Genomic DNA, 24,604 nt, shown 5'->3' with positions numbered 1-24,604 from the left:
GCGGCCGTACGCTCACCCGTACTGCACATCCGTGCGGGTGTCCGTGCTTGGACGCAGACAGGATCCATCCTGTCTGCGTACGAGTAAGGACACCCGCACTTGCACGGATGTGCAGCCCGGTGAGCATACGGCTGCGTACTCCCATAGAGAAGAACAGGCTGCTGCGTACAATCACATGCAGCATCTGTCCTTCCCAGAAGCAGCCCGATACGGCCGTGCTTGCCGCACGGATCTGTATGGACCAGTTCTTAACAATGTGAATGAGGCCTAATACTAGCCATGCATTCATTTGGCTACATAGTTTTGAGTTGACTACCTGTAGATTAGTCCACGTACTGATGTATAGGCAGCACATTGATGTCTATACAGCCAACTAGTGCCTGTGCAAGTACGGTGCTCAGCTGGCTAAGAATAATAAAGCTGTGCTGATCTGCCATCTTGACCAATGAAATGTTAAATCTTAGTTCTGTACTTTTCACAACTAATATAGTTGGGAGGGTAAGGGGATTTGTTTGGGAATGAAAAAACAGTTCAACGTGCATTTACTATGATCCCCCATCCTCCAAGATCTAAAGCTAAAATATCCCCAAGAGAATAGAAATAAAAATACAAAGCACTGTTACAATAACATTGTCAAATTGTGTCCAATTAACAGATCTAAAGTATAAAAGGTAAACAATGCACAGTCCCCATGGGTGGCCCCGCAATAATACAAACTAAAATTGGAATAGACTGGGTAGAAAAAAAACTTCCTGGTCACAAGGTGTTTAGGCTTTTCAGATGCATCTTGGAAAAAGGACATCATCAGCTGTTCCCCTCCTCCCCTGTTCTGTCCATATCTAGATTGGTTTGTATGAATTGCTATTATGAATTAAAATGAAACTGTGCTTTGTCCTTGTAGGGGGCACTCAATGCATATTTGCGTTTTTTACTAAGTCACCTTCATTTTTTAAAATGTTTTTACACTCAACGTTGTTTCTATGATATAGTGGGCTAACAAGCCCTCAAGTCCTCTATTAGACCTCTATTATCACATATGGACCCAAACAAGCTGATGAAACACAGATCGTCATCAGCTTATTCTGAAGCCACGAAGAAATGACAGGCAGCAAAGCTGTGCTGATCGCACAGCGTTCCACATGCTTTGCCAGTCCTGGGTTTGCACTGGCAACAGTGGAGCCCAGGATAGCCAGCATTGGCAGTTGGGGGGGGGGGGGGAGAAGCACATTCTGAACATTCTGAAGCTACATACAAGTGATTAGTTGTATGTGAAAGCCAGTGGTTTTAACCACTTTGGTACAGAACGTTTATTTATAAACATCGGTACTAAAGTGGTTAAAATATAATGCTTAATAAAATGATAACCTTGTTTGCCATTTTTTTCAGGTAAACATGAAAAGGGTAAAAGATCTGTTGTAAACTTTACCTTGAAAAGAAGGCCGTTCATCTGGCTCATCCTTCCAGCATTCCTCCATGAGATTGGCTGCCTCCTCTAAGCTTGCTTTAATATCCACAGTCACGGCTGGCCTTTGGCCCCCTTTCACACATAGTGAAAGCTGGTCATTACTAATGACATCTGAAAAAAAGAAAAAGAAAAAACAGAAAAATGAAAAACAAAAATACAGATGCACACTTTTCAAAAACAATAAACATAAATGCAAAAAAAAATGGAGAGTCCAGAACGTCGTCAGTGTCAAGCCAGAGGTCTCATGCCAAAGTGGGTAGTCAGCCAAATCTGGTCAGGGAACACAGAGAGCAGGATGAATGGAAACAATAGCCTGAGTCAGGAAGCAGGAGATCAGTCAGCCAGAGCCAGAGTCATATACGGAGAACAGGAACTGCAGAGCACTTGGTAGATCAGAACACATGCAAGGGCAGAGACTGAATAGGCAAGGTGAAGGTTAAATAGTGAGCTGGTGTTGCATCATCAATCTGAGACAGGAATTTGTCTGAAGTTGGCCAATAGTTGTAGAATGATGATGTTAATGGGGTTGGTCATAAGAAGGCGCCAAAGAGGAACAGTGTCAGAAACACTACACAAGCCACGCTGCAAGCAACTGGACAAGGAAGGGTAAGAATCCCTGACAGTTAGACGCCACGCAGCCCTGGTTAGACCCCATACAGCCCTGATCAGACTCCGCCCAGCCTCCTGAGATCATGCTCAGCTCTGGTGAGCAACACAAAGTATCTATGTACACATTATTCTGCATTGCTGTACAATGTATTGCTGGGATTTTTAGTTATCTCTAGCTGGTGGTATTCTGTATTGCTGAGATTTGTAGTCCCTCTACAGCTTGGAGTCAGTGGCAGAACTACCAGGGTCGCAGCGATTGCAGCTGGGACTGGAGCCCTTGCACTTCACCACTGTCCTAAAATCATCATTAGTCTGTATTGTTTTAGAAAAACTGTCACATGACACTAAAAAAAATAAAAAAGTATCAGTAATTGGTTATCGGCGAGTACTTGAGGAAAACTAACGGTACTCGTACTCAGTCTTGAAAAAATGGTATTGCTGCATCCCTACTTTAAAGTGTATGCAAACCCTAACAATGAACTTCTCTTATTCACTCCCTTTTAGTCTGTTAAATACAGTATATCATTGAAAAAGCTTTGCTATAGCTGTATAATCAGATGACCCAGTGAGCTTCTAACTGCCTTAGTTAGATGACAATACTGCACTTAAATCTTAAACAATGCTATCCACCCTGTCTAAGTTCTCTCTGGGGACTATAGAACAGCTCCTGTATGTTATGAGGAGGATGTGTTCTGTAGTCTTAACACACTTCTTGTGATAACTCTGCTCCTCCATAGATACAGCACAGTAAGTGAGTGATGTAACCCGAGGTCAGAAAGTGCATTATTGGCAGAATCACCAGGTGAATGTAGAAAACTAATGTAGCTACCACATCTAAGGAGAGGTAAGCTGCAATATATTACATTTTTGCTTTTAGGTTTGGATACACTTTAATGCCTGGTACCGCAGCAACACATACTCATTGTTTCTTCGTTCACCTGTTGATTAGTTCAGTTCTAACATGCTTGATTACTTCCCTAAAAGCAGCCAGCTAGTTGTCATTTGTGGGATTCATGGGCAAAAGTCGGATCTAACTGAAATTTCCCATTTCAGGTCACTGTCATCTCAGGCCTATAGGTGACTGTACTGTCAAGGGGCAGAAAGAGGCAGAGAACCACACTGTGTCAAAGTACACTGTAGATCAGTGGTTCTCAACCTGTGTAACCTCAGGACCCACATTTGTCCTTGGTCATTAAGTTGCGACCCAAGTCGCACTGCAATGGAACGCATGGCATTGCGGTACCGCGGGTTCCGGTGCGCGCGATTGAACTGTGGGCGGGTGGTGCGTTTGGGGTGCCATTCAAATGAATGACAACGCAACGCACCTTCCACACCAGAGTGCATAGTAGGTGCGATTGTGTGGTACAGTGTGTCAAGAACCAGAGGTCTTGCTGCACTCCTTACCGGAATATCCAAAAGACCCATGCAGACGGGTGGGTGCTTGTAGTGACCACGGACGGCACCGTGAAATAACACAAATGAAGAAATCATGTCACTAGCACACCATAGTAGTAGTTAAGCAATAGTCCATTTAATGAAAAATTGCCATTCAAATGCTACAGTGTGTTCTGACTGTTCGATTAACGCACTGCACTGGTGTGAGCGGGTCCTCAAAAACACTGACAGACACACACAACCGCAGACACAATCTCACACACACACATATAAACACTCCAAAACATTTTCTTATTTTTTAAAATATTTTTTAAGATCCACCCAGTCTCCCTACCCTATGAGAACTGGAGTGGATCCTTAGTCTGGGGTCCAGTGTGAGCTGCTCTGCTGTGACGGACCGCCATCCATGTGTCCATTGCTTGCTTGTACAACCCCCTTGCACGCCCTGTAGAGATGCCGGGAGCCAGAATGTGATGTCACCCCGGTCCAGGCACCTCTACAGGACATGCAAGGAAGATGTAAGCAATGCATGTATGGATGAAGCTTCCTCACGGCCATAGCCCCAGCCTGCCCCACCTCAAGCTAACACTCGGCGCAGAGCAGCATATGAATGGCTGCTCAGCGCGAGAGCTGACACTTCTGCGCTAGGGGGAGGCTGAGAAGTGGAAGGCATGCGAAGACCCACTGTACACGGGGTCGCGACCCACCAGTTGAGAACCAAGGCTGTAGATGACATACATTTTTAATGAAGTACACCAATGTAAAAAAAAAAAAGTATATTACAAAACAATAGACAACACAAACTTGTTCCTTACGTTCATAAGGTTCACTGTTGCTTAGTATCACCCAGATAACTATTCCGAAGCTGTACACATCAGATTTTTCACTGGCCTTCGTGTTGATATTTTTGAAGTGCTCAGGTGCCATATAGCTTAACGTCCCACCAATGCTGGCCTTGGAAGAACTTGTTTTTTTGCTCTGACTCTTTTGGCGCTTGGTTTCCTCTTTTGTCAAAGTGCTCCATTTCTGGAAAGCTGCAACGCCAAGATCTGCAATCTTTGGAGACATGATTAAAGGAAACACATCATGAGGGTTGTTAGTAGCTTATGCAAGTGACATCTCCAGAAATAAAAAATGTGTTCCAATTTCTAAGAGGAAGCATGTTTAAAAGGATGTATTCAAAGGGGAATACTTATAAAGCAGGGAATCTGACACTGACCATACATTCACTGCAGGCGAATTTTCCTGGGGCATGTGTTTTGAATTACAGTGATTGATTCACCACCAGTGAATGTTTGGTGAAAGTCAAATTAATTGATTTATAAACACAGTATGCCCCTAACAAAAAAAAACCTACCTTAACATGAAAATCATCATCTGCCAAAATGTTTTCTGGTTTCAGGTCCTTATGGATCACTTTTTGACTATGCAGATAGATCATTCCGTCTATAATTTCCATGATAAAACGAGCTTTCACTGAAATGGGCACTACAACCTAGATTTAAATAGAACAGGAAATGCAATTAATAATAACTGATTAAATATTATGCAACACAAGCATGACACCATTATCTAGCTTCATAGAGCTCACTATAGCTGGGTGGAACTGGTCTTAAAAAACAAAAGTTGGAAAAACAAGTTAGTCATCTCTAATAAGGGGCAATTATTGGCAGCTGCAGAGTAGATTGGAAGGACTGTCAAGTGTTAATTGATCTGTAAGTGTTCAAGTATTACTATATGGAAATTTCTTGGAAAATTTTGATGGACTTTGAAAGGAACTGAAAATATATCTAAGGAAAAAAAACAGATTTTTCTGTTTAATGTGTGTGGCTCATTGAAAAGAAAGTCACTCGCACTCCAAAATGATGCCCAGTCAATCCCTTTATTGACTATGGTAGTGTAACATCTCAAAGCGACGTTTCGGAACCATGTGGTCCCTTCTTCAGGCAAAAAGAAGAAGGGACCACATGGTCCAAAATGTCGCTTTGAGATGTTACACTACCATAGTCAATAAAGGGATTGACTGGGCATCATTTTGGAGTGCGAGTGACTTTCTACTTGAATTTACATGATCTGCGGAGGCATCTGCTGTCGCTAATGCACCCACCCTACTGTTGGGACTTCCGGTCAGGAGTGTGATGGGTTACATTTGGTCTTATGTCTAATTGAAAAGGTTCACTTCCTGTCCGATTGATACAACAGGAAGTGAGTGGAATTGTCTCCATAGTCAGGAAAAATCTCTACTTGGACAGATGTCCCCACTGCATGATTTTCCCTCACATCCTGTTCTGTAGACAGCTGTACAATTTTGGATTTCCCACAAGTTTTATTTCCTGGTGACAATGAACAAATAGAGAGGTTCAATCTCCCCAGTGGGGACACAGAAAGCAATCAAAACCTGGCAGGGGTACTGCTATCACTGTCACACGCTATCCAAAACTAAGAAAAAAAGTTTTGTTTGTGGATATACTTTCAGTCACAGGATTTCAGGGCAGGTAAACATTGCTAAGGCTAAAACTACACAAGCGGTTTTCTCTTCCTATGAGTCAAATGATAAAGCAGTGTTGGATTATGTGTTGTAGAATACAGGTACCAGTTTTAAATAACCTGCGTAGCTTAGCCCTAAGTGGTCAGTTTATAAAGAGAATCCCAATGACACTATTATGGCTATAAAGTATAAAAGGAGGAACCGTGACTATATTCTAATGCAAAGTATGGCCAAAAGAGAGGAAAACCCCTTTTACCAGTGTTATCTGAATATTATACTTGCTCTACTGTAGACAAATATATAGAAACACAGTTTAGGACGCTACTGAAATGTAGATTGTTTTAGATTTGTCAATAAAGATGTTTTTGACAAAAAGGAAGTTATTACTATGATTATTATGTTGTGGTATGCAGTTTGGATATTATGCATAAAATGATACCGTACCATACCTTAGTTAAGACACTTAGCAAATTTCCCTTTGTCATGTACTCAATCACCAAAGAGTAGTTGCCATCTTCCAAGATAACACCAAGTAGCTTTACAACTCGCTCGTGATTCAGCTTACACATTATTTTTCCCTCTTGCATAAGATCATTTTTGTATCTATAAATACAAAAGTAGAATACATTATTTCTCAGCTGCAGATGTGAACATTGACATCACATAAAGACATAAAGCATCCAGCATCTATATTGTGTTGCTGCCTTTGTACCCTTCCTGCCCCCTGCAGGTTTTATACCAATGCATACACACCATTAGAAAATAGGGGCTTCTAGAGACACAAACCTCTGAGAGACATGACCGGCGGCGTAAGCACTATGGGATGTGGTTCTCGGATTAGGTTTTAATCTGTTTGCTGATCACTAATTTGTATATACAGTAATATGAATTGGATTAAAAGTTTATATATTTTTCTTACACTTGTGCAATGGTTTGTGTCTCTAGAAACCCCTATTTTCTAATGGTGTGTATTGATCGATTAAAGGAGAACTATGAGGCGAGTGAAAATCACTTAGCCTCATAGTTCTAGCCAACCTGTGACAATGAAACTGTCACAGGTCGGCTCAATAGATCGGGCTTAGGGTGACGGGAGGACGCTTGTTTGTGTCCTCCTGTTACCCTTAGGAGAACTATGGGGAAAAGCCCTAACCCTATAGTTCTCCTTTAATAAGAGGGGGTGAGATACTCTTCAGACTGCACAGGTCTTGGTTATATGTTGTGGAGTATTAATACCAATGCAATCCTATTCAGTAGAGCTGAAATGTGGACAAAGCAGTAACACATGGCAACCAATTAGATTACAGATTACTGCTTGCAAAGTTGAATTCCGCTTTATGTCATTAACAGGCAACCAATTAGATTACAGATTACTGCTTGCAAAGTTGAATTCCGCTTTATGTCATTAACAGGAAAAATATAGAGTTAATAGAGGAATTAAAAAAAAAAAAAAGATTGGTGTCTAAGAGATAAACCCCAGAATAACTTTATATATCATTTGTGTTATTATTTCCATTTATCTTGAGGTAGAAAGATATACCATAGCCAACTGTGTACCTAGATTTTCACCATTATTTTCTATTTAACATTGCAAACTAACCCCAACAGTTTGGAGTCTATTTATACAAAATCCACACAGCTTATTCATCCAGCAAAACTACATGTACATTCATTCCGTGCGAGTTAAGCAGCTGTTGTGAGAATGGGGCAAAAACAAATGATGTTAGTGTAATTTCTTTTTGGTCAAATATTCTTCAATAGGTGCATTTATAAAGAACCTATGTGAATGGAGAAAATACAACATGATGACCACTAGACTGAGCGGAGGATCATAGGAAATAAATACCTATTAGAAAGGAGATACAATGTTACAATTCAAAAGACCACTGGAGAGAATTAGCATATAACTGTAACCATTGTTATCCCTGCTTTTTTTTATATAATCTTTATTTATGCGTAAGTTTGTAAAATATAAAACATAAAACAATATTGCTAACTAAAGAAGGGGAAAAAAAGGGGACAGAAATTACAGGGTGGATACCCCATGCCCCATACCCCAAAGAATCCCCATAGTATTAATAATTACATTCACATGCTCATTCTCTCCAGTGGTTTCTTGAATTGTAACATTGTATCTCACACATCTAACATTATTATTATTATCAGTGGCGTCACAAGGGGGGTGCGGCACGCACCCGGGTGACACCAAAATGACTGACATTTGTGTCACCCCCTCTAAAATGTCGGTCACGCGGTCATGTACCGAGAGTCTGACAGTGTCAGGAGAGAGGAGTGGACCCGGCAGCATACCTCATCCCGCCGGGTGAATGTTCCCTCCTCTTTCTGCCGGTGTCCATCACCAAGATGGCCACACGCATGCGTGATGATGTCATCACATCATGCGCATGCACGATTATGTCATTGCGGGGTATTACCCGGTCTCCGCTCCGGGTGACCCCTGGCCTCGAGGCGCTCCTGATTATTATAATATAGGATTTATATAGCGACAACTGTTTGCGTAGCACTTTACAAAATGGAGGAGACAGTACAGTTACAATACAATTTACAATACAATACAATTTCAGTACAATAGGGTTAGGAGGACCCTGCTCGTAGAGCTGACAATCTAGTAGGAGGGGCAAGTCACACATAAAAGGTAATACTTGTTTAGATTGGGTTAGTGGAAGAAGTAAAAGGGCAGTTATGTTGAGGCAGGATAGGCTTCCCTGATGAGATAAGTTTTTAAGGATTGCCTAAAGGTGGACAGCATAGGAGATAAGTGGACAGATTGGGGTAGGGAGTTTCAGAGAAGGGGGGGCACTCTGGAGAAGTCCTGGAGGCCAGCATGGGGGGAGGTGATGAGAGAGCTAGAGAGCAGGAGGTCTTGAGAGGAGCTGAGGAGGACGGTATGGGTGATATTTTGAGATGAGGTTGGAGATGTAGTCGGGGGCTGAGTTATGGGTGGCTTTGTGTGTTGTTGTTAGTATTTATTAATAATAATATTTATTATTTATAGAAAGATTTCTATACAGAAGATTTGTATATAGAAAAAGATTTATAGAAAGATATGTATTATAGAAAAAGATTTGGGGGTCATTGTAGACTTCAAACTGAATGGTAGCATGCAGTGCCAGGCTGTGGTAAACAAAGCTAGTAGGGTCTTGTCCTGTATTAAGAAGGGAATGTATTGCAGAGACAAGTCTATAATTTTGCAACTTTATAGATCATTGGTTCGGCCACATCTGGAGTACGCGGTCCAGTTTTGGTTGCCGGTACTAAGAAGGGATGTCCTTGAGCTGGAGAGAGTCCAGCGGAGGGCAACCAAACTAATTAGGGGAATGGAGGACCAGAGCTATGAGACGAGGCTACTGAATGTAAACATGTTCACATTGGAAGTAAGGAGATTAAGCGGGGATGATTTTCATGTACAAGATGTTCAATGGTGGTAGCAACATTGCAACAAAACTCTTTAAGAGTGTAAACACCATTACAAAGACTAGAGGCCACCACCTAAAATTGGTGGAGAAAAAATTCCAGCACAATGGGCGAAGGGGGGTTCTTCACAGTAAGAGCAGTTAGGGTCTGGAACTCACTGCCACAGGCAGTGATTTCAGCTAAGAGTGTAGAATTGTTCAAGAAACTTTTGGACGAGTTCCTGAGGGACCGTAATATTCAGGGATACCAGTATTCCTAAGAATGAGATGATGCGTGGACCTATATGGGTTTGACTTGATGGACGTATGTCTTTATTCAACCCCAAATACTATGTAACTATAATTCTATTTGTTGGGCAATTGGAAGCCAGTGGAGGGTTTGGAAGAGAGAGACTGCAGACACTGAACGGTTGGTGAGGTGAATAAGTATGGCAGCAGCACTGAAGGGGGGATAGCCGGTTTAGTGGTAGGCGAACAAGGAGGGAGTTACAGTAGTCGAGGCGAGATATTACAAGGAAGTGAATTAGAAGCTTTGTGGTTTTGTTTGTTAAAAAGGGGAGTATTTTAGAAATGTTATGGAGGTTGAGTCCGCAAGATTTGGATAGTGATTGGATGTGGGGATGAAAGGAGAGCTCAGAGTCAAGGATTACACCGAGTACCCTGGCTTGACGGAAGGGGTTGATTGTTGTGCTGTTGATTGTGATGGATAAGTTGGGGGAGTAAACACGGAGAGGAGGAAATATGATACGCTCATGTTTGGACAGATTGAGTTTGAGGTGGTGGTGTGACATCCATGCTGAGATGTCACAGAGTAGATTAGTGATAGAGACAGAGGGGGTGATACATGAAGACACATGTCATACACTCCTAATAGGTATTTATTTCCTGTGATCCTCAGCTCCATCTAGTGGCCATAATGCAGCATTTTCCCTATCCACATAGGTTCCACATGAATGAACATTTGACCAGCAGAGAAATTACACTAAAAACACTAATTCTCACAACAGCTGGTTACCTCACACAGCTATGCAGTTTTTTTAATAAATAGGCCTGTATGTGTGTAACTTCGTCTATCCGCACCATCCTGACATCGTAATGACCACACACAAAATGACTGCATAAAGGGAGCAAAAATAGTCAGAAAGCACAGAATGTACACTGGCAGCTGTAACAGCATTTGTAGACTAGACCATATGTTCCTTCTGATAAAGCAGAAGGTTTACTACATGAAGTGCTATTAACATTTCTGAGAATGAATTCATTCTGGCACAGAGTGCTCAGAGGAGAGACCCAGGAGAATTACATCATCAAGCTGCTCCACAGTGCATTATGAGCAGCCTGCATCACCACCACCAACATGCAAATGCTCTACATTCAACTGTGCATTATAGACCAAACAATGTTTCTATGTTAGATATAGAGGAGAATGGTTAGAACTTCTGTCAGGTTTTCCTACAAGAGGAAGTAAGTAACCAGGATAAAACATTTTTTTTTTAATTATCTGTCTGTCACAGAAGGTTAATTTTCCTAACGGGGCACAGATACGGTTGCCACCTTTTCTGCGAGCTAAACCCGAACACTTTTATTCAGAGAGTATACAGGAGAGAGCAGGGGGAGGCAGAGGGAGAGGGAGGAGAGATAGTTGTATTGCAGCACGGTGAGAAAAAAAGTCGTTAATTCTCCTACTTTTTTTAAATGCATGGTATTGTGGTACCACATGCTGCATTTTAACGCATGTCTGCTGCATGGGGTGCCATTGAAATGAATTGCAGGGCAACATACCAAGCGCATGGAACCACACGCTAGGTGAATTGTGCGATAGCATGTGCCAAATGCGCACAATGTGAATGGACCCTTGCAGTGCGGGCTGTAGTCCCACTGCAAGGTTTTTTATTACCTCTTTAGGGCTAGCTCACACCAGCGTTCTGGCCCGATTGGTGCCGGAATGCACTGGATCACATTGTTTTGGGGCTGGAAGGGGCATGGCGGTGCATTGAAGTCAATGGCACTACAGCCACGCCCTCCGGCCGCAGTGCGGTCGCCTGCCTGCCTTCCAGTCCGGTCAGAAAGAATGCTGCAGGCACTATTTTGTCCGACCGCACCGGAACGCAGGCGTTAATGTGCCACACGTTCCGGTGCGGGCAATCGCACTGCGGCTGGAGGGCGTGGCTGCGGTGCCATTGACTTCAATGCACCACCACCATGCCCCTTGCCACCCCAAAGCAAAGTGAGCCAGCGGAAATGTGATCAAGAGCGTTGCAGCACCATTCGAGCCAGAACACACTGGGGCAGCTCACACTGCAAGGGTTAACGGTCCATTCTCTGGTTGACAGAGCCTCACTAGCTGAGGTTGTTGCCATGGTAACCCCACCCAGCCACACCTCTGATCTGGAGTCAGCTCTCCTCTGTCAATAATGAGCATGGAGGGGAGGGGGGGGCAACTGAGGGAGACAAGACCAGCCTGAAATACTCACAGCAGCTGGTCATTCAGAGGCAATCCAATGCTGTCAGCTCCCAGAGGAATCACTAACATTCTGCATCTTAGAGGCGGCGATACCAGCTTCAATGCTCACAGCCGCTCAGCACGGATTACATTATGACAGGCAGGACCGTATTTACTCTCCCTGCTGCCCCAAGGCCAGGTTCTGCAATGGTTCTGTTTTCCACTTAACTTTATTGCTATCACACTGGAGCTAGCTAACAAGCCCCTGTGTGATAGCCTTTGGAGGTGACAGGTTCTCTTTATTGAACTTGTCACCTCCATTACAGGCGTTCTAGCACAGTACTGTGCTGGAACTCCTGTGACAGCTGAGAGAGGAAGAGCACAGCTCTCCCCTCTCACTGTATACACGGAGCGGCAGGGTTAGTTTTAACCCTGTGGCTCAGCTCCCCACAATGGCGGCCAGTAAGGAGAGACTTGGCGGCCGGAGGAAGGATGGAACCAGAAGAGAGAGGTAGGCGCGGGGGGGGGGATGAGGAGAGTAGGACGGACAGGCTGCACACATTTTACACGTGATCACATGTAAACCAACAAGCGGCTTCACCACACTACATTTAGTCCTGCCTTCCCAAAACAGGACTAAATGTAGAAGGCAACTTACCGCCCAGAACTTTGTGTTCCGGGCGTCGGGGGATTCCACAGACGCTGTTGCCCCTCTGCACTCTGGCCTTGTAGGGAATCCGGCCCTGATGACAGGCCTGCAGGGCAAAGGAACTGAGACGCTGCCGATAGGGAGATTTACATTTGCTCAGGGACTCAAATCAGGACGCTTAACAAGCATGTGTCCAGGTAGAAGCTCGCCTGACAACCAAACACAATACATATTGGACTCCCATACCCGGACTGTCCGGGTCAAACCCATACAGGTGGCAACCTTAGGCACAGATAGTAAAAAAAAAAGTTAGAAGTTTTCTTTCCTATTCTTGAAATGATAAAACAGTGTTGGATTATGTGTTGTAAAATACAGGTAGAGAATCAGGAACGGAACACCTTTATTTTTTTGTAACATAAAAATAGTTTGTTACTTACGAATCTTGTTTACACCCTGTAAACACAGTTTTCAGGACAACCAGGCCATGCTTCTTATGACAGCACAGGAACACTTTTCCAAAACCCCCACAGTCAATTTCTCTCTTGTCCAATAGGTCTTTGGAATTCATGCCAATGTCTTCAAGAGACATGTCTGCAGAATCAACTGACTTATCCATCTTAGAAATAGTACTTTAGCAACCTGAAAAACAAAGAAAAATATGGCTTTAAAAATATGCTTTGAAGTCAAAGTTCACCTGAATCAAAGAGATTTTATGCCCCAACTGGAGCCGGCTTAGAACCACATCCAGATTCCTAATGAACTAAATAGAAAACCAAAGGATTCAACATGGACCCTGTTGGACCTTGATGGTACTGACACTTCAAATTAGCTTCATTATAGAACAATTCATCTTCATGAAAACTCATCAAAAAAAAATAAATCACAAAACCATGTACCATGTACTGAGACATAATCTCGTTTGAATCACTGGACCAAATAACGCGTAACCACTTGCTGACCCGGTGTTTACACCCCCTTCCTCTCCAGGCCATTTTTCAGTATTCAAAGTTCAAAGAAAAAAGTTTGAAATTTTTTTTTTTTTAAAAACCCTGTTTTCCCTACGTTATGTTATAGAACCTTTACTAGTACCCAATTTTTTGGTAAAATATAAAAGACGGGGTCACGTCGGGTAAATAGACACCAAACATGTCAAGCGTTAAAATTGTGTGCGCAGTGAAATCGCAAAAACAACCCCATTCCTAAAATTGGCCATAGGCGACACTTTAAAAGCTTTTACCGCTCATCAGTTTTGTGTTATCAGTGATTGATGGCCCTGGAATTAATTATTGCTCACACTCCCACATTCGCTGTGATATGTAACATGTGTAGCGTAATCTTTGTTTTTCGCACGTAGGAACACCCCATGCATATTTACGTTTATATGTGCGAACACGCGGGGGACTTATCATTTTTTGGGGTGTTTTTTATTTTTTTATATGAGAATTTGTTTTACTTTTTTTTAACACTTAACTTTATTGTTATCACATAGGGGGATAACAAGCCCCCTATGTAATAGCCAATATACAATGACAGGTCCTCTTTATGGAGACAGCAGGGGTCGCTAAGACCCCTAATGTCACCTTGGGACCCCCAAAGAAGCTGATGAAGCAGAGATATATCTATAGCAGCCAGAGAAATTGGAGCTAAAGGCGGAAGTGATGTAATACACATCGCTTCCGCCTTTAGAGAGAGAGGAGGAGGGATCAGTAGTGCGGAAATGCTGATCTCTCTTACTTTCTCTCAGTATAGACAGCCACTGTGCCAGTCCCGGGCAGCGGCAATGATGGGGGGGGCGGGGTGCGCGGCAGCTGAGGGGGGACACAGCAGCAGGGGAGAGCGCACGTTTCTTAGTTTCATACATGCTGTAGAGCCGGTTGAATGCTTGTATGTAACAGCCGGTAATGGCTGTTTACAATCCCAGCGGGATTCTGCTTGGGGGCACGCATGGGCAGACAAAAAAAAATCAAGTACAAGGCCGTCTGTCCGCTGGGAAAAGGTTGATGTCCGCCCGTGTATTTACAATGGTTGGATGGCATGTGGTTAATGTTGATTTATACAGTAGGTCAAATTACCATACATACATAAATCAAGTCCATTTGTATTAAACATAGTGCTGGTATGGCCAGAGGACAAGATTGCGCCTCTACGAGTTTTGCAACATTTTGTAGTCTGTCGCTTCAAGAGGCAGAAAAGTCTCAGGTAAGGGACACCATAAGCCAATGAACCCAACACAATAAGTCTTTTCATTGTGCTGTTTAACAATCACATATGCACCAATTCATGCCAAATATGACACTATGGACCCCATCCGCTAAAAGTCTCCATCCTGGTGGACATGGACGAACAAGGGGACAACAACTAGAGAGGGAGGCCAAAGTCACAGATCAATAAATGTATGGATCACTAAGACATACACAACCTTACTTATATTTTAAAATTGCTCATGGTAAATTTTCAACATAATAGTCAGCAAAGGAGATCTTTGTAAATACATTTACCTTTGCACAAAATTAGACAAGAGACTTAAATGAGTTGTGAGTACTGTACATATACTAAGGTCATAAAAAATATGACTTATGCTTAGCCACAACTCTATATAGCATGAAGAAATCAATTGGATGACATTTCTTGTCTAGGAGTATCTTTTGGGCAGTGGTGGTGATATAGAGGGCCTCAAGTGCAGCCCCTGATGTAACCAAAGGACTGTACATAATATCTGGTGGATGTAATGCTACAGAAATCTGTCAGAAAATGTAGACATGCAACAGGACATGGAGCAAGACTATGGACATGCTACAAGAGCTTGTCATAGACTGCAGACTTGCTGTAGGAGTTGTTGGAGACTGTGGCCATGCTTTAAAACAGTGGTTCTCAACCTATGTAACCCCAGGACCCACATTTGTCTTCGGTCATTAAGTTGCGACCAGTGTGGGCTGCTGTGCTGTGATTGAGCTCCATCCAACATTGCTTGTACAGCTCCCATGCGCAACCTGTAGAGGTGCCGGGAGCCAGAATGTGATGTCACTCCGGTCCAGACACCTCTACAGGACATGCCAGGAAGCTGTAAGCAATGCAGGTATGGATGGAGCTCCCTCGCTGCCAAACCCCCAGCCCACTCCACCCCACCTCAAGCTGACACTCAGCACCGGGCACCATATTTTGAATGGCTGCTCGGTGTGAGAACAGACAATGCTGCACTAGGGGGAGGCTAGGGAGAGGCTGAGCAACCTCTCACCTAGAAAAGTGGAAGGCATGCGGCGACCCACTGAACACGGGGTCGCAACCCACTTTTGGGTCACGACCCACCAGTTGAGAACCAAGGCTTTAGAAGATATTCATAGACTGGGGGCACATTTCAGAAGACAGAAGTCATAGATCAAAAAACAAAATTACATGAGAGTGTGAGAAATCACTACTTTTACTGCCTCTTTAAAAATAAATGCTTTTATATTTGTGCTACCTACACCTTCTAACAATTTTGTTTGTGCCACATTCAATATCTCTCTCAGGAAGATCCATTACGAAAGATCAGAGGTTAAAACAAAACAAAACATAAAAAGAGCAAAGGTGCGCTGCCACAGCCAATGTCATGTTATTTTTTATTATTTTCTGATGTTTCCATGTATTTAATTGCTTATCATAATGTTGTGATGTATCCCTGAAAATTAGGGCCCTGTCACACCAGTTACGGCGCATTCCAGCACGATTCGTTGCTGGAACGCACTGGAGCGAATCCTGGCCGGCTTCCTGAGTTCAGGGGTGGGAGGGGGCATGGCCATTCATGTTAATGGCACTGCAGGCACCCCCCCCACCTGCAGTACGATCGCCCGCACAGGAACACGAGGTACAGGAATGCCCTCCGTTCCGGTCCAGTGCAATCGCACTGGACCAGAACACAGGCAATAATGTGCCACGTGTTCTGGTGCAGACAAACACACTGTGGGCGGGGGGTATGGCTGCAATGTCATTGGCGCCGCCGAGCCCCCTTCTGCCCCTGAACGCAGGATGCCAAACGGGATGTGCTCCAGTGCGTTCCAGCAGCGAATTGTAGTGCTTTTGCAGTGTGTGTATATACTGTGTAGTGCTTTTGCAGTGTGTGTGCTTTTGCAGTGTGCTTTTGCAGTGTGTGTTTTGCAGTGTGTGTAGTGCTTTTGTAGTGTATGTGTGTGTCTATATACACACACACACATACACTATATTACCAAAAGTATTGGGATGCCTGCCTTTACACGCACATGAACTTTAATGGCATCCCAGTCTTAGTCCGTGGAGTTCAATATTGAGTCACTCCACCCTTTGCAGCTATAACAGCTTCAACTCTTCTGGGAAGGCATCCACAAGGTTTAGGAGTGTGTCTATGGGAATGTTTGACCATTCTTCCAGATGCACATTTGTGAGGTCAGGTACTGATGTTGGACGAGAAGGCCTCGATGTAATTCATCCCAAAGGTGTTGTGTCAGATTGAGGTCAGGACTCTATGCAGACCAGTGACGTGCGGTACCTCTTGTTCCGGGTGAGGCATTCCCCAGCACGTCCCGCCCCACCCCCCGCCGGATGGAGGCCCCGCCTCCTGTTGGCCAAAGCACACCCCTGGTTGGTTGAAGCCCCGCCCCAATCCATCCCCAAGCTAGTGTAAATGAGGAAGGGAGGAGACGGGGAGGAGCCTCCCTGTCCCTCACTTGCTCGTCACTGCTGAGGCACCGAGATCGCCTCAGTGGGGGTTTTTTTTGCTTTTTTTAATTGGACAGCTTGGACAAATGGCGCTTTGCCATTGGTCCAAGCCATCCACAGAGCTCACGCCTCTAAAGCTGGCCATTCACCTTAAAATTATCGGCAGATTTTCTGTGGTTAGATGGAAAAGGTGCAACAGATTCCTCCATCTACACTTAACTGTGTGGATGGAGTAATCTCCACCTGGGCCAATCTGTTGCACTTTTTCCATCTGACCACAAAAAATCTGCAGATAATTGTAAGGTGTATGGGTACCTTAAAGGTGGCCATACACTGTACAACCATCGCAAGACCTTAGTCTTGCGATGGTTGTAAAGTGATTAAAAAAACGTACAATCTGCCCATCTTGGACAGGCAGATCGCACTCTCGATCATCGCAAGCCCGCCCCCCTGAGGGGCGGGATTCCGATGACCGCAATGCTGAACGAGCAGTGTGCGCGTGCGCACACCGGCCCGTTCGGCATTTGTCTCCCGAGCACTGTTCAAACCAGCCGAAAATCGTACGATTCTCGGCTGGTTTTCTAACATGCTCCTTAGACAAAAGAAGTGCGACCGTACAGTAGAAACGGTCGCGCGTCTTCGTTCACACTGTTCGATTCTCGTACGATCGCGGGATTTCCCGCGATTCTCGTATGAGAATCGAGCAGTGTATGGGCATCTTTACAAAGAGTAGAGGCTGTGACAGCTCTGGCTTCAATAGTGAAGTTACACAAGCAGTGGGGAAGCCCGCTACTGTGTAACCTAACTACCTGTCAAAAGCTGGATGCAGCGCCGCCTGTAATTAACAGGCAGCGCTCCGTCCATGACAGGTTACAGAGCGGGGAAGATTTCTCTGCTGTGTTACCTGCTAGATGCCGATCTGAATGGAGAAAAAGCTCCCATAGAATTATTCCTCCATAATTCTAGGGGAGGCTCTGCCTCACCTGCCTCCCCTGACCCCACGTTCCTGATGCAGACCAGTCAAGTCCCCCCCCCCAAACTCGCTCATCCATGTCTTCATGGACCTTGCTTTGTGCACTGGTGCGCAGTCATGTTGGAATAGGAAGGGGCCATCCCCAAACTGTTCCCACAAAGTTGGGAGCATGAAATTGTCCAAAATGACTTGTTATGCTGATGCCATAAGAGTTCCCTTCACTGGAGCCCAACCCCTGAAAAACAACCCCACACCATAATCCCCCCTCCACCAAACTTTACATTTGGCACAATTCAGTCAGGCAAGTACCATTCTCCTGGCAACCGCCAAACCTAGACACGTCCATCGGATTGCCAGACAGAGAAGCGCGATTTGTCACTCCAGAGAACACGTCTCCACTTCTCTAGAGTCCAGTGGCGGCGTGCTTTACACCACTGCAACCGACGCTTTGCATTGCACTTGGTGATGTAAGGCTTGGATGCAGCTGCTCGGCCATGGAAACCCATTCCATGAAGCTCTCTGCACACTGTTGTTGTGCCAATCTGAAGGCCACAAGAAGTTTGGAGGTCTGTAGCTATTGACTATTGACTTCTGCACACTGTGCGCTTCAACATGCCCTGACCCCGCTCTGTCATTTCCCATGGCCTACCACTTTGTGGCTGAGTTGCTGTTGTTCTCAGTTGCTTCCACTTTGTTATAATACCACTAACAGTTCACCGTGGAATATTTATTAGCAAGGAGATTTCCACGCTTGAATTCACAAAGCTCCTGAGAGCGATCCATTCTTTCACAAATGTTTGTAGATAGGTGTGTCCATACAAATGCATAAAATAATCCAGTTCAGGTACGTGACAACGGCCGCATCTTTCAGCAGTCCACAGCTAATTGTACGTGGAACAATTTAGAATTACTGCTGCAGGAATCTGCAGGTCCTTACCACAGAAATTCCCAGCCGCAACCTAAAGCACCATGTGAATGGGGCCTTAAAAGTCAGTAAATTTGGGCTGCACGCAGATCTGTTTAAAATAAAAAAAAAAAGGAAAATCTGCACCCATGGTCCTGCCTATGGGACGGATTTTACACTGTGCGATTGTAAATGTTTCTGCTAATGTTTACATGCGGACAGTGTAGAGTGCAAATGCACTTTATTGGAGCCGTCGGCATCCCAGCAAGTTGGCACCTAGTGCCCTTCATTGCTAGGATGCAAGAGGCTTGAGCCCCCTAGCGTTCTTTGTTGTTAGGACATAGACAGCTCCTTGCCTCTTAGCATCCTTCATTGCTGGGATACAGGTGGCTCAAGCTGACTAGTGTCCTTGGTTGCTACGTCACAGACACCTTGAGCCACCTAGCTTCTTTCATTGTTAGGATGGATGAAGGTGGTTCCTTGCCACCTAGCGTCCTAGAAACCAATAGGGCACTTTTTGCTGCATGCATGTAAACATGTGCAAACATTACATGTGTAAAGTGCAAGGACAGGATTTTACATAGGACATGGATGCCAGCAAGATCCTATGTAAAATCCTGCCCTGTGTGCCTGCATCCTAGTACTCTGAAACACTGACTGGAGATTATAAAGTCAGAGTGACATTAAAGGCAATGAGACCGTCACAGGTCGGCTCAGTAGATCGGGAAGTGAGCAAACACATACCGGCGTTCGCTCACTTCTCGATCCTGTCACGGCTCTCTGCCGTGATCCACATACTTGTGCCTAAGAAAGCATAGACATCTATGGATCAGTATGACAGCTTGGAAACTAGCATTTAAAAATTAATTTGTTGGGTTGTTGTCAATTTAACACCTAATGCCTCCATCACACGAGAAAAGCCAGCCACGTACAGCTCCGTGCACGGCTGTATCGGGCAGCTCCCGGGAAGGACAGGTGCTGCGTGTAATTAGTATGCAGCCCCTGTCCTTCTCTATGGGAGTACGCAGCCACACGTCGCCCTACGCTCACCCCAAGTGCAGGTCCGTACGGGTGCGGGTGTCCCGGCTCAGATGCAGACAGGATCCATCCTGTCAGCGTACGAGTACGGACACCCGCACGGACTTGCATGGCCATGCAAGACAGGTGCTGCGTACTAATCACACGCAGCACCTGTCCTTCCTGGGAGCTGCCCGGTACAACTGTGCACGCAGCACGGAGCTGTACGTGCCGGCTTTTTCTCGTGTGAATGAGGCCTAAATGTTAAAGTAAAACTCCCAATTCTATGGATGGCCATACACTGATCTTGTTTCTTATTCAGCCCAGCACGGTGAAAAAAAAAAAAAAATAGCTTGATTTCCTCATCCACACTAACAGCGTGGATGGGGGAATCCTCCCAGGTGAGCTATTGTATTCATCACTGGCGGAACTACCAGGGTCGCAACGGTCGCAATTGCCTGGCAGCTGTGCGGGGAAGGAGAGGAGGCTGCGCCTGTCACTTGGCTGCCTGGCGGGCTCCAACACAGCAGGTACCACCAGGCAGCACATTCTTCTGTTGGGAGAGGACAGACTCTCTCCACTCTGTCCCGCCCCCTGGCCGCCAAGGATGAAGCAGCTGCGGGGAAGGTGGGGGCGCGCGGAGGGGGGGGGGGAAGAAGCTGTTATTGTTATTTACATTAGAATGTATTGCTGGGACTTGTAGTCCTACATAGCTGGTGGTATTCTGCTGCATTGCTGCATAATGATTATACAGCAATGCAGAATAGCACCAACAATGCAGGACTACAAGTCCCAGCAATACATTATAGGCGCAGGCAAAATTACCATGGTCACAGCAGTCACATTTGCGACCGGGCCCTGGTGTTTGGCGAATTTGGGGGAGCCCAGAGAGAAAGAAGAGGGCCTGCCACCAGCAGCTGCCTCATGCTGCCCGCAGTGTTTTTGACACTTGCGGACCACAGTTCAGACAGAGGGATGGTGATGACGCTGTAGTGGGGGGGTGTCCAGTCAGGGAACTCCATTTGCAGGCGCTATTTTTTGTGAGCGTACCGGAACACAGGCATTGATTTGCCATGCGTTCCGGTGCAGGCGATCGCACTGCGGCCGGGGGGCTTGCCTTTAATGCACCGCCACGCCCCCTCCCACCCCAGAACGCAGTGAGCCAGCCGGGATGCGATCCAGTGTGTTCCAGCACCAAAATCGGGCCGGAACGCACTGGAGCTGATGTGAACTAGCCCTGAAAGTTATAACATACATACTGTTTATTTAATAGAAAAAAAAAGGTATCAAAATCATGTTTTTTTTGGGGGGGCTACCTGTAATGGTTTCTTGCACCGGGCCCTGAGGTTTCTAGTTACGCCTCTGACTATCTTATTGCCTGAACAGGGATTGCAGCTGATTGGCCAAGATTTTGGGGCTTTTAATTGAAAAATGTACTTCTGTCGAACAAAGGGTGCTGACTGGGCCACATCCTGGTTCAATTTGGCTCACTGGTCCTGCTGCCCTGTGTATGGGCAGTTTTACTTCCACACCTCTGTCATCCCAACTGTTCTTCATTTGATTTGATAACAATAATAATAATAAAGTAATGAAAGAAGCACCAGTGGACTCATTTTTTTCGAAATAATTATTCTTAGACGTGGCAGGGGTGTGCCCTTTCTAAATAATTTACCCTAAAAGGCGTCCTTCTTTCCCCACCTCAGAAAGTTTGGATGTATGCTGTGATTTCCCAGAAACGTTGTCATCATTCTCTTATAGGGCATTGACATAGTTTCAGTTTCACTTCCAGTAACATTTTATTGTTCCTAGTAGGCCCAGGTTATAGCGAGTAGAACATAGTTCAGCAATATCACCTTGGCTCTCCGTATGTTCATTGTCTCCTATTTTGCATGTTATTTACTTTATTATACCAGGATTTACACCAGTATCACATACAAAAATGCATCCCCAGCTTCCCTTTAGATGTGCATTCTCCTTTTTGCGGAGGCGTACTCAGTTCCTTAGCCAAGCGCTGAGTAGCTGTTCTGCAGCAGCTTCACTAAACGCTGCAACGTGCGAAGCAAAATGGCAGATGATAATATTTTTTACTAATAAATACAATTTTCCAATGAATATTTGGTGAGCTGGTCCAACAAAACATTACATTGTTGGTTCCCACACTGAACTGATTTCCTCCATCAGGGTTCAGGCACCTTTCTCCAGCGTTGCCAGGTGTGCCCACAGTTAAAATGGTCCCCTCCTCTCCATCACACTCCGCGCTATGCATTCACATTCACTTCCACTGCGAGTGCTAAGTTAGCAGTGGTGAGTGCACAGCATTCAGCGGCGGTTTGCTAACTCGGCACTCACAGTGGCTAAGGAACTGAACACGCCTCTGGATACAATACAGCAGGTGTAAGCAACATTTTGAGCCTAGTGTGCTGAAAAATGTTTGTAAGAAATTCAGGGTGCCAGGCAGACCCACCATTAGAAACCACAGGGCCCCTTGCAGCCAACCTGACAGGGCCACACAACCTTCCAGGCACCCACCATATTCTAGAACTTAAAAGAGAACTATGGGGGTAAGTGTTTTTTCCCATAGTTCTCTTAAGGGTCACGGGAAGGCATATACTAGTGTCCTCTGGTGACCCAAAGCTCTGTATATCGCGAGCTATAGCTAGCGGTATACGGAGACCGCTGCAGCCGGGACGGATCCAGACATTACTGTCGAGATCCACCCAGCTGCGTGAGTGACAGCTAGCTCTGCCTGTCCAAAGGCAGAGCCAGCTGTGCCCGCCCCTCCCCCGTCCGTTCCTCCAGTCAGCCCTGGAGGATTGGAACGGGGAGGGGGAAATCCCTGTGGGGATGATCGAGAAGTAAGCGAGCGACGTTATGTGTTCGCTCACTTCCCGATCTCTTGAGCTGACGTGTGACAGTTTCATTGTCACACATCGGCTTGTACTATGATTCACTCACCTCATAGTTCTCCTTTAAGGCTACGTTCAGATCTGTGTGAGCCCCGCGATGCGCTTCCTGGAACCGCGCAAACGCGTTTGGGTGTGCACAGCGGTTGCCGCGTGGCCCCATTGATTTCAATGGGGTTACATCCGCGCAGCAATCGCTGAAAAAAAGGTACATGTACCTGTTTTTGCGACACACGACACGCGTGTTCAATTGCACGGGCAGAACCGCAGCAGGAGTGCCATTAGAAAATAATGGCACCGCCAGCGAGATCGGCTGTGTTGGGCGTTCCCGTGACCGGTCAGCAATCCACGCAGTGTCGTGCACGATTGCCGCGTGGTCATAGATTGCGCAGGTGTGAACCTAGCCTTAGAGGGACACCTCAGCTAAACTAGGACCTGTGGCAGAATCTTATGTTGGGCATACATACGTGACAATCTGATTGTACAATGTCTGCAGAATCTCTTTCATATGTGCCAAAACTATGTACTGTAAGGAAAGCCCTAAACAATACAGTCAGTTTGTATCCAATGTCCAGGCCCTTACATTACATTGTTGTTGGAAGATCTAAAGGAGTACAAAAAAAGAAACGACCGAATGATCACATGGATATGTGTGTGGCCACCTTAGGTCAAATCTGACAAGAAAAGGCCATTATATATCTGTTAATTGTTGACATGCACTCCTTTGTCTGAGATCATCGTTAGTAACCACAGCAGGAAATGCAATGGCTTTTTTTTTCATGCCATAAATTGTTTTATAATGGCGGTGTCCTAAGGTAAACTTTGAGAGGTGAATGGAAAGGTGGCACTCCCAGGGCACAGCTTGTACAGTACATGTAATAAGCGGGGCATGGGGGTACTTTAACCATTGATTGACTGAAAAAAGAGCTGAAACGTCTAAAGGGACACAGGGGATACCCCTTACCATAGGACACCTGTCAAACATTACCTGTACAAAGAAGTTCCTCTTCTACTTGTTTGTGCTTCTTCTACATCGCTTGGAAACTCTTGTCATAGATCAGCGATTGTCGATCATTTCACGGCCTCCGTGGCTGTCTTTTACCAGCAAAGCCCATGATATTAATCAGGAAGTCTTCTCTAGTGTGTGTGTGTGTGTACAGTCCAGCAGCAGCAGCTTCCTGTGGGAAGGAATATGTAGAAATCTCCACCCCCTTTAAAAGTACGTAAATGTATGACATGGCTGGGGTTTCCCCCTCCTGTTGCCTTCTCATACTTAGTGCTTACCTCTCACCAGCTTGCTATGGCTGAAAAGCAAACCAGGCTGCACTTCCACTGCTTTTTCCTTGATATTCAACAAGCTTTATTGCAAGTAGAGGCAGGGACGCAAATAAAAGAAGTGGCCTCATGGGGCTGCAAGTGACACCTTTTAAAAACAACACACCGGAAACCTTTAGACATAAATAAATAAAAACAGAAGACACCAACACTGTGGCATAGAATTGAATTGGCTGCGTCATTTTTTAAAAATTGGTTAAATACAATAAATACAGCTCTTTAATTAATTTTAAATATACCGTAAAATGTTCCTGAAAACAACAGTCCATAAAGTAATGCTTGCCTAGAAAAGCCCAAGCATACTGCTGCAAAAAATACCAT

At 45.0% G+C, this 24,604-nt stretch overlaps 1 protein-coding gene across 1 annotated transcript in view; it reads right to left on the bottom strand.

The window, feature by feature from the left end:
* The window catches only part of RIPK1 (receptor interacting serine/threonine kinase 1), a 41,113-nt gene extending 17,036 nt beyond the window's left edge, over nt 1-24,077 (bottom strand). The window contains exons 1-7 of the mRNA XM_018564341.1: nt 23,943-24,077; nt 16,790-16,797; nt 12,918-13,109; nt 6,407-6,560; nt 4,827-4,964; nt 4,285-4,525; nt 1,427-1,576 (exon numbers count right to left, since the gene is read on the bottom strand). Coding sequence (XP_018419843.1) covers nt 1,427-1,576; nt 4,285-4,525; nt 4,827-4,964; nt 6,407-6,560; nt 12,918-13,096 — 862 coding nt within the window. The 5' untranslated portion in view covers nt 13,097-13,109; nt 16,790-16,797; nt 23,943-24,077. The remainder of the gene's footprint in view (nt 1-1,426; nt 1,577-4,284; nt 4,526-4,826; nt 4,965-6,406; nt 6,561-12,917; nt 13,110-16,789; nt 16,798-23,942) is intronic.
* Nucleotides 24,078-24,604: the final 527 nt, after the last annotated feature.

The sequence above is a fragment of the Nanorana parkeri genome, unplaced genomic scaffold (assembly GCF_000935625.1).
Source record: "Nanorana parkeri isolate BGI_ZX_2015 unplaced genomic scaffold, ASM93562v1 scaffold746, whole genome shotgun sequence".
Classification (NCBI taxonomy): Eukaryota; Metazoa; Chordata; class Amphibia; order Anura; family Dicroglossidae; genus Nanorana; species Nanorana parkeri.
The sequence above is the reverse complement of the archived record's forward strand: the minus strand, read 5'-3'. Positions and strand labels throughout refer to the sequence as shown.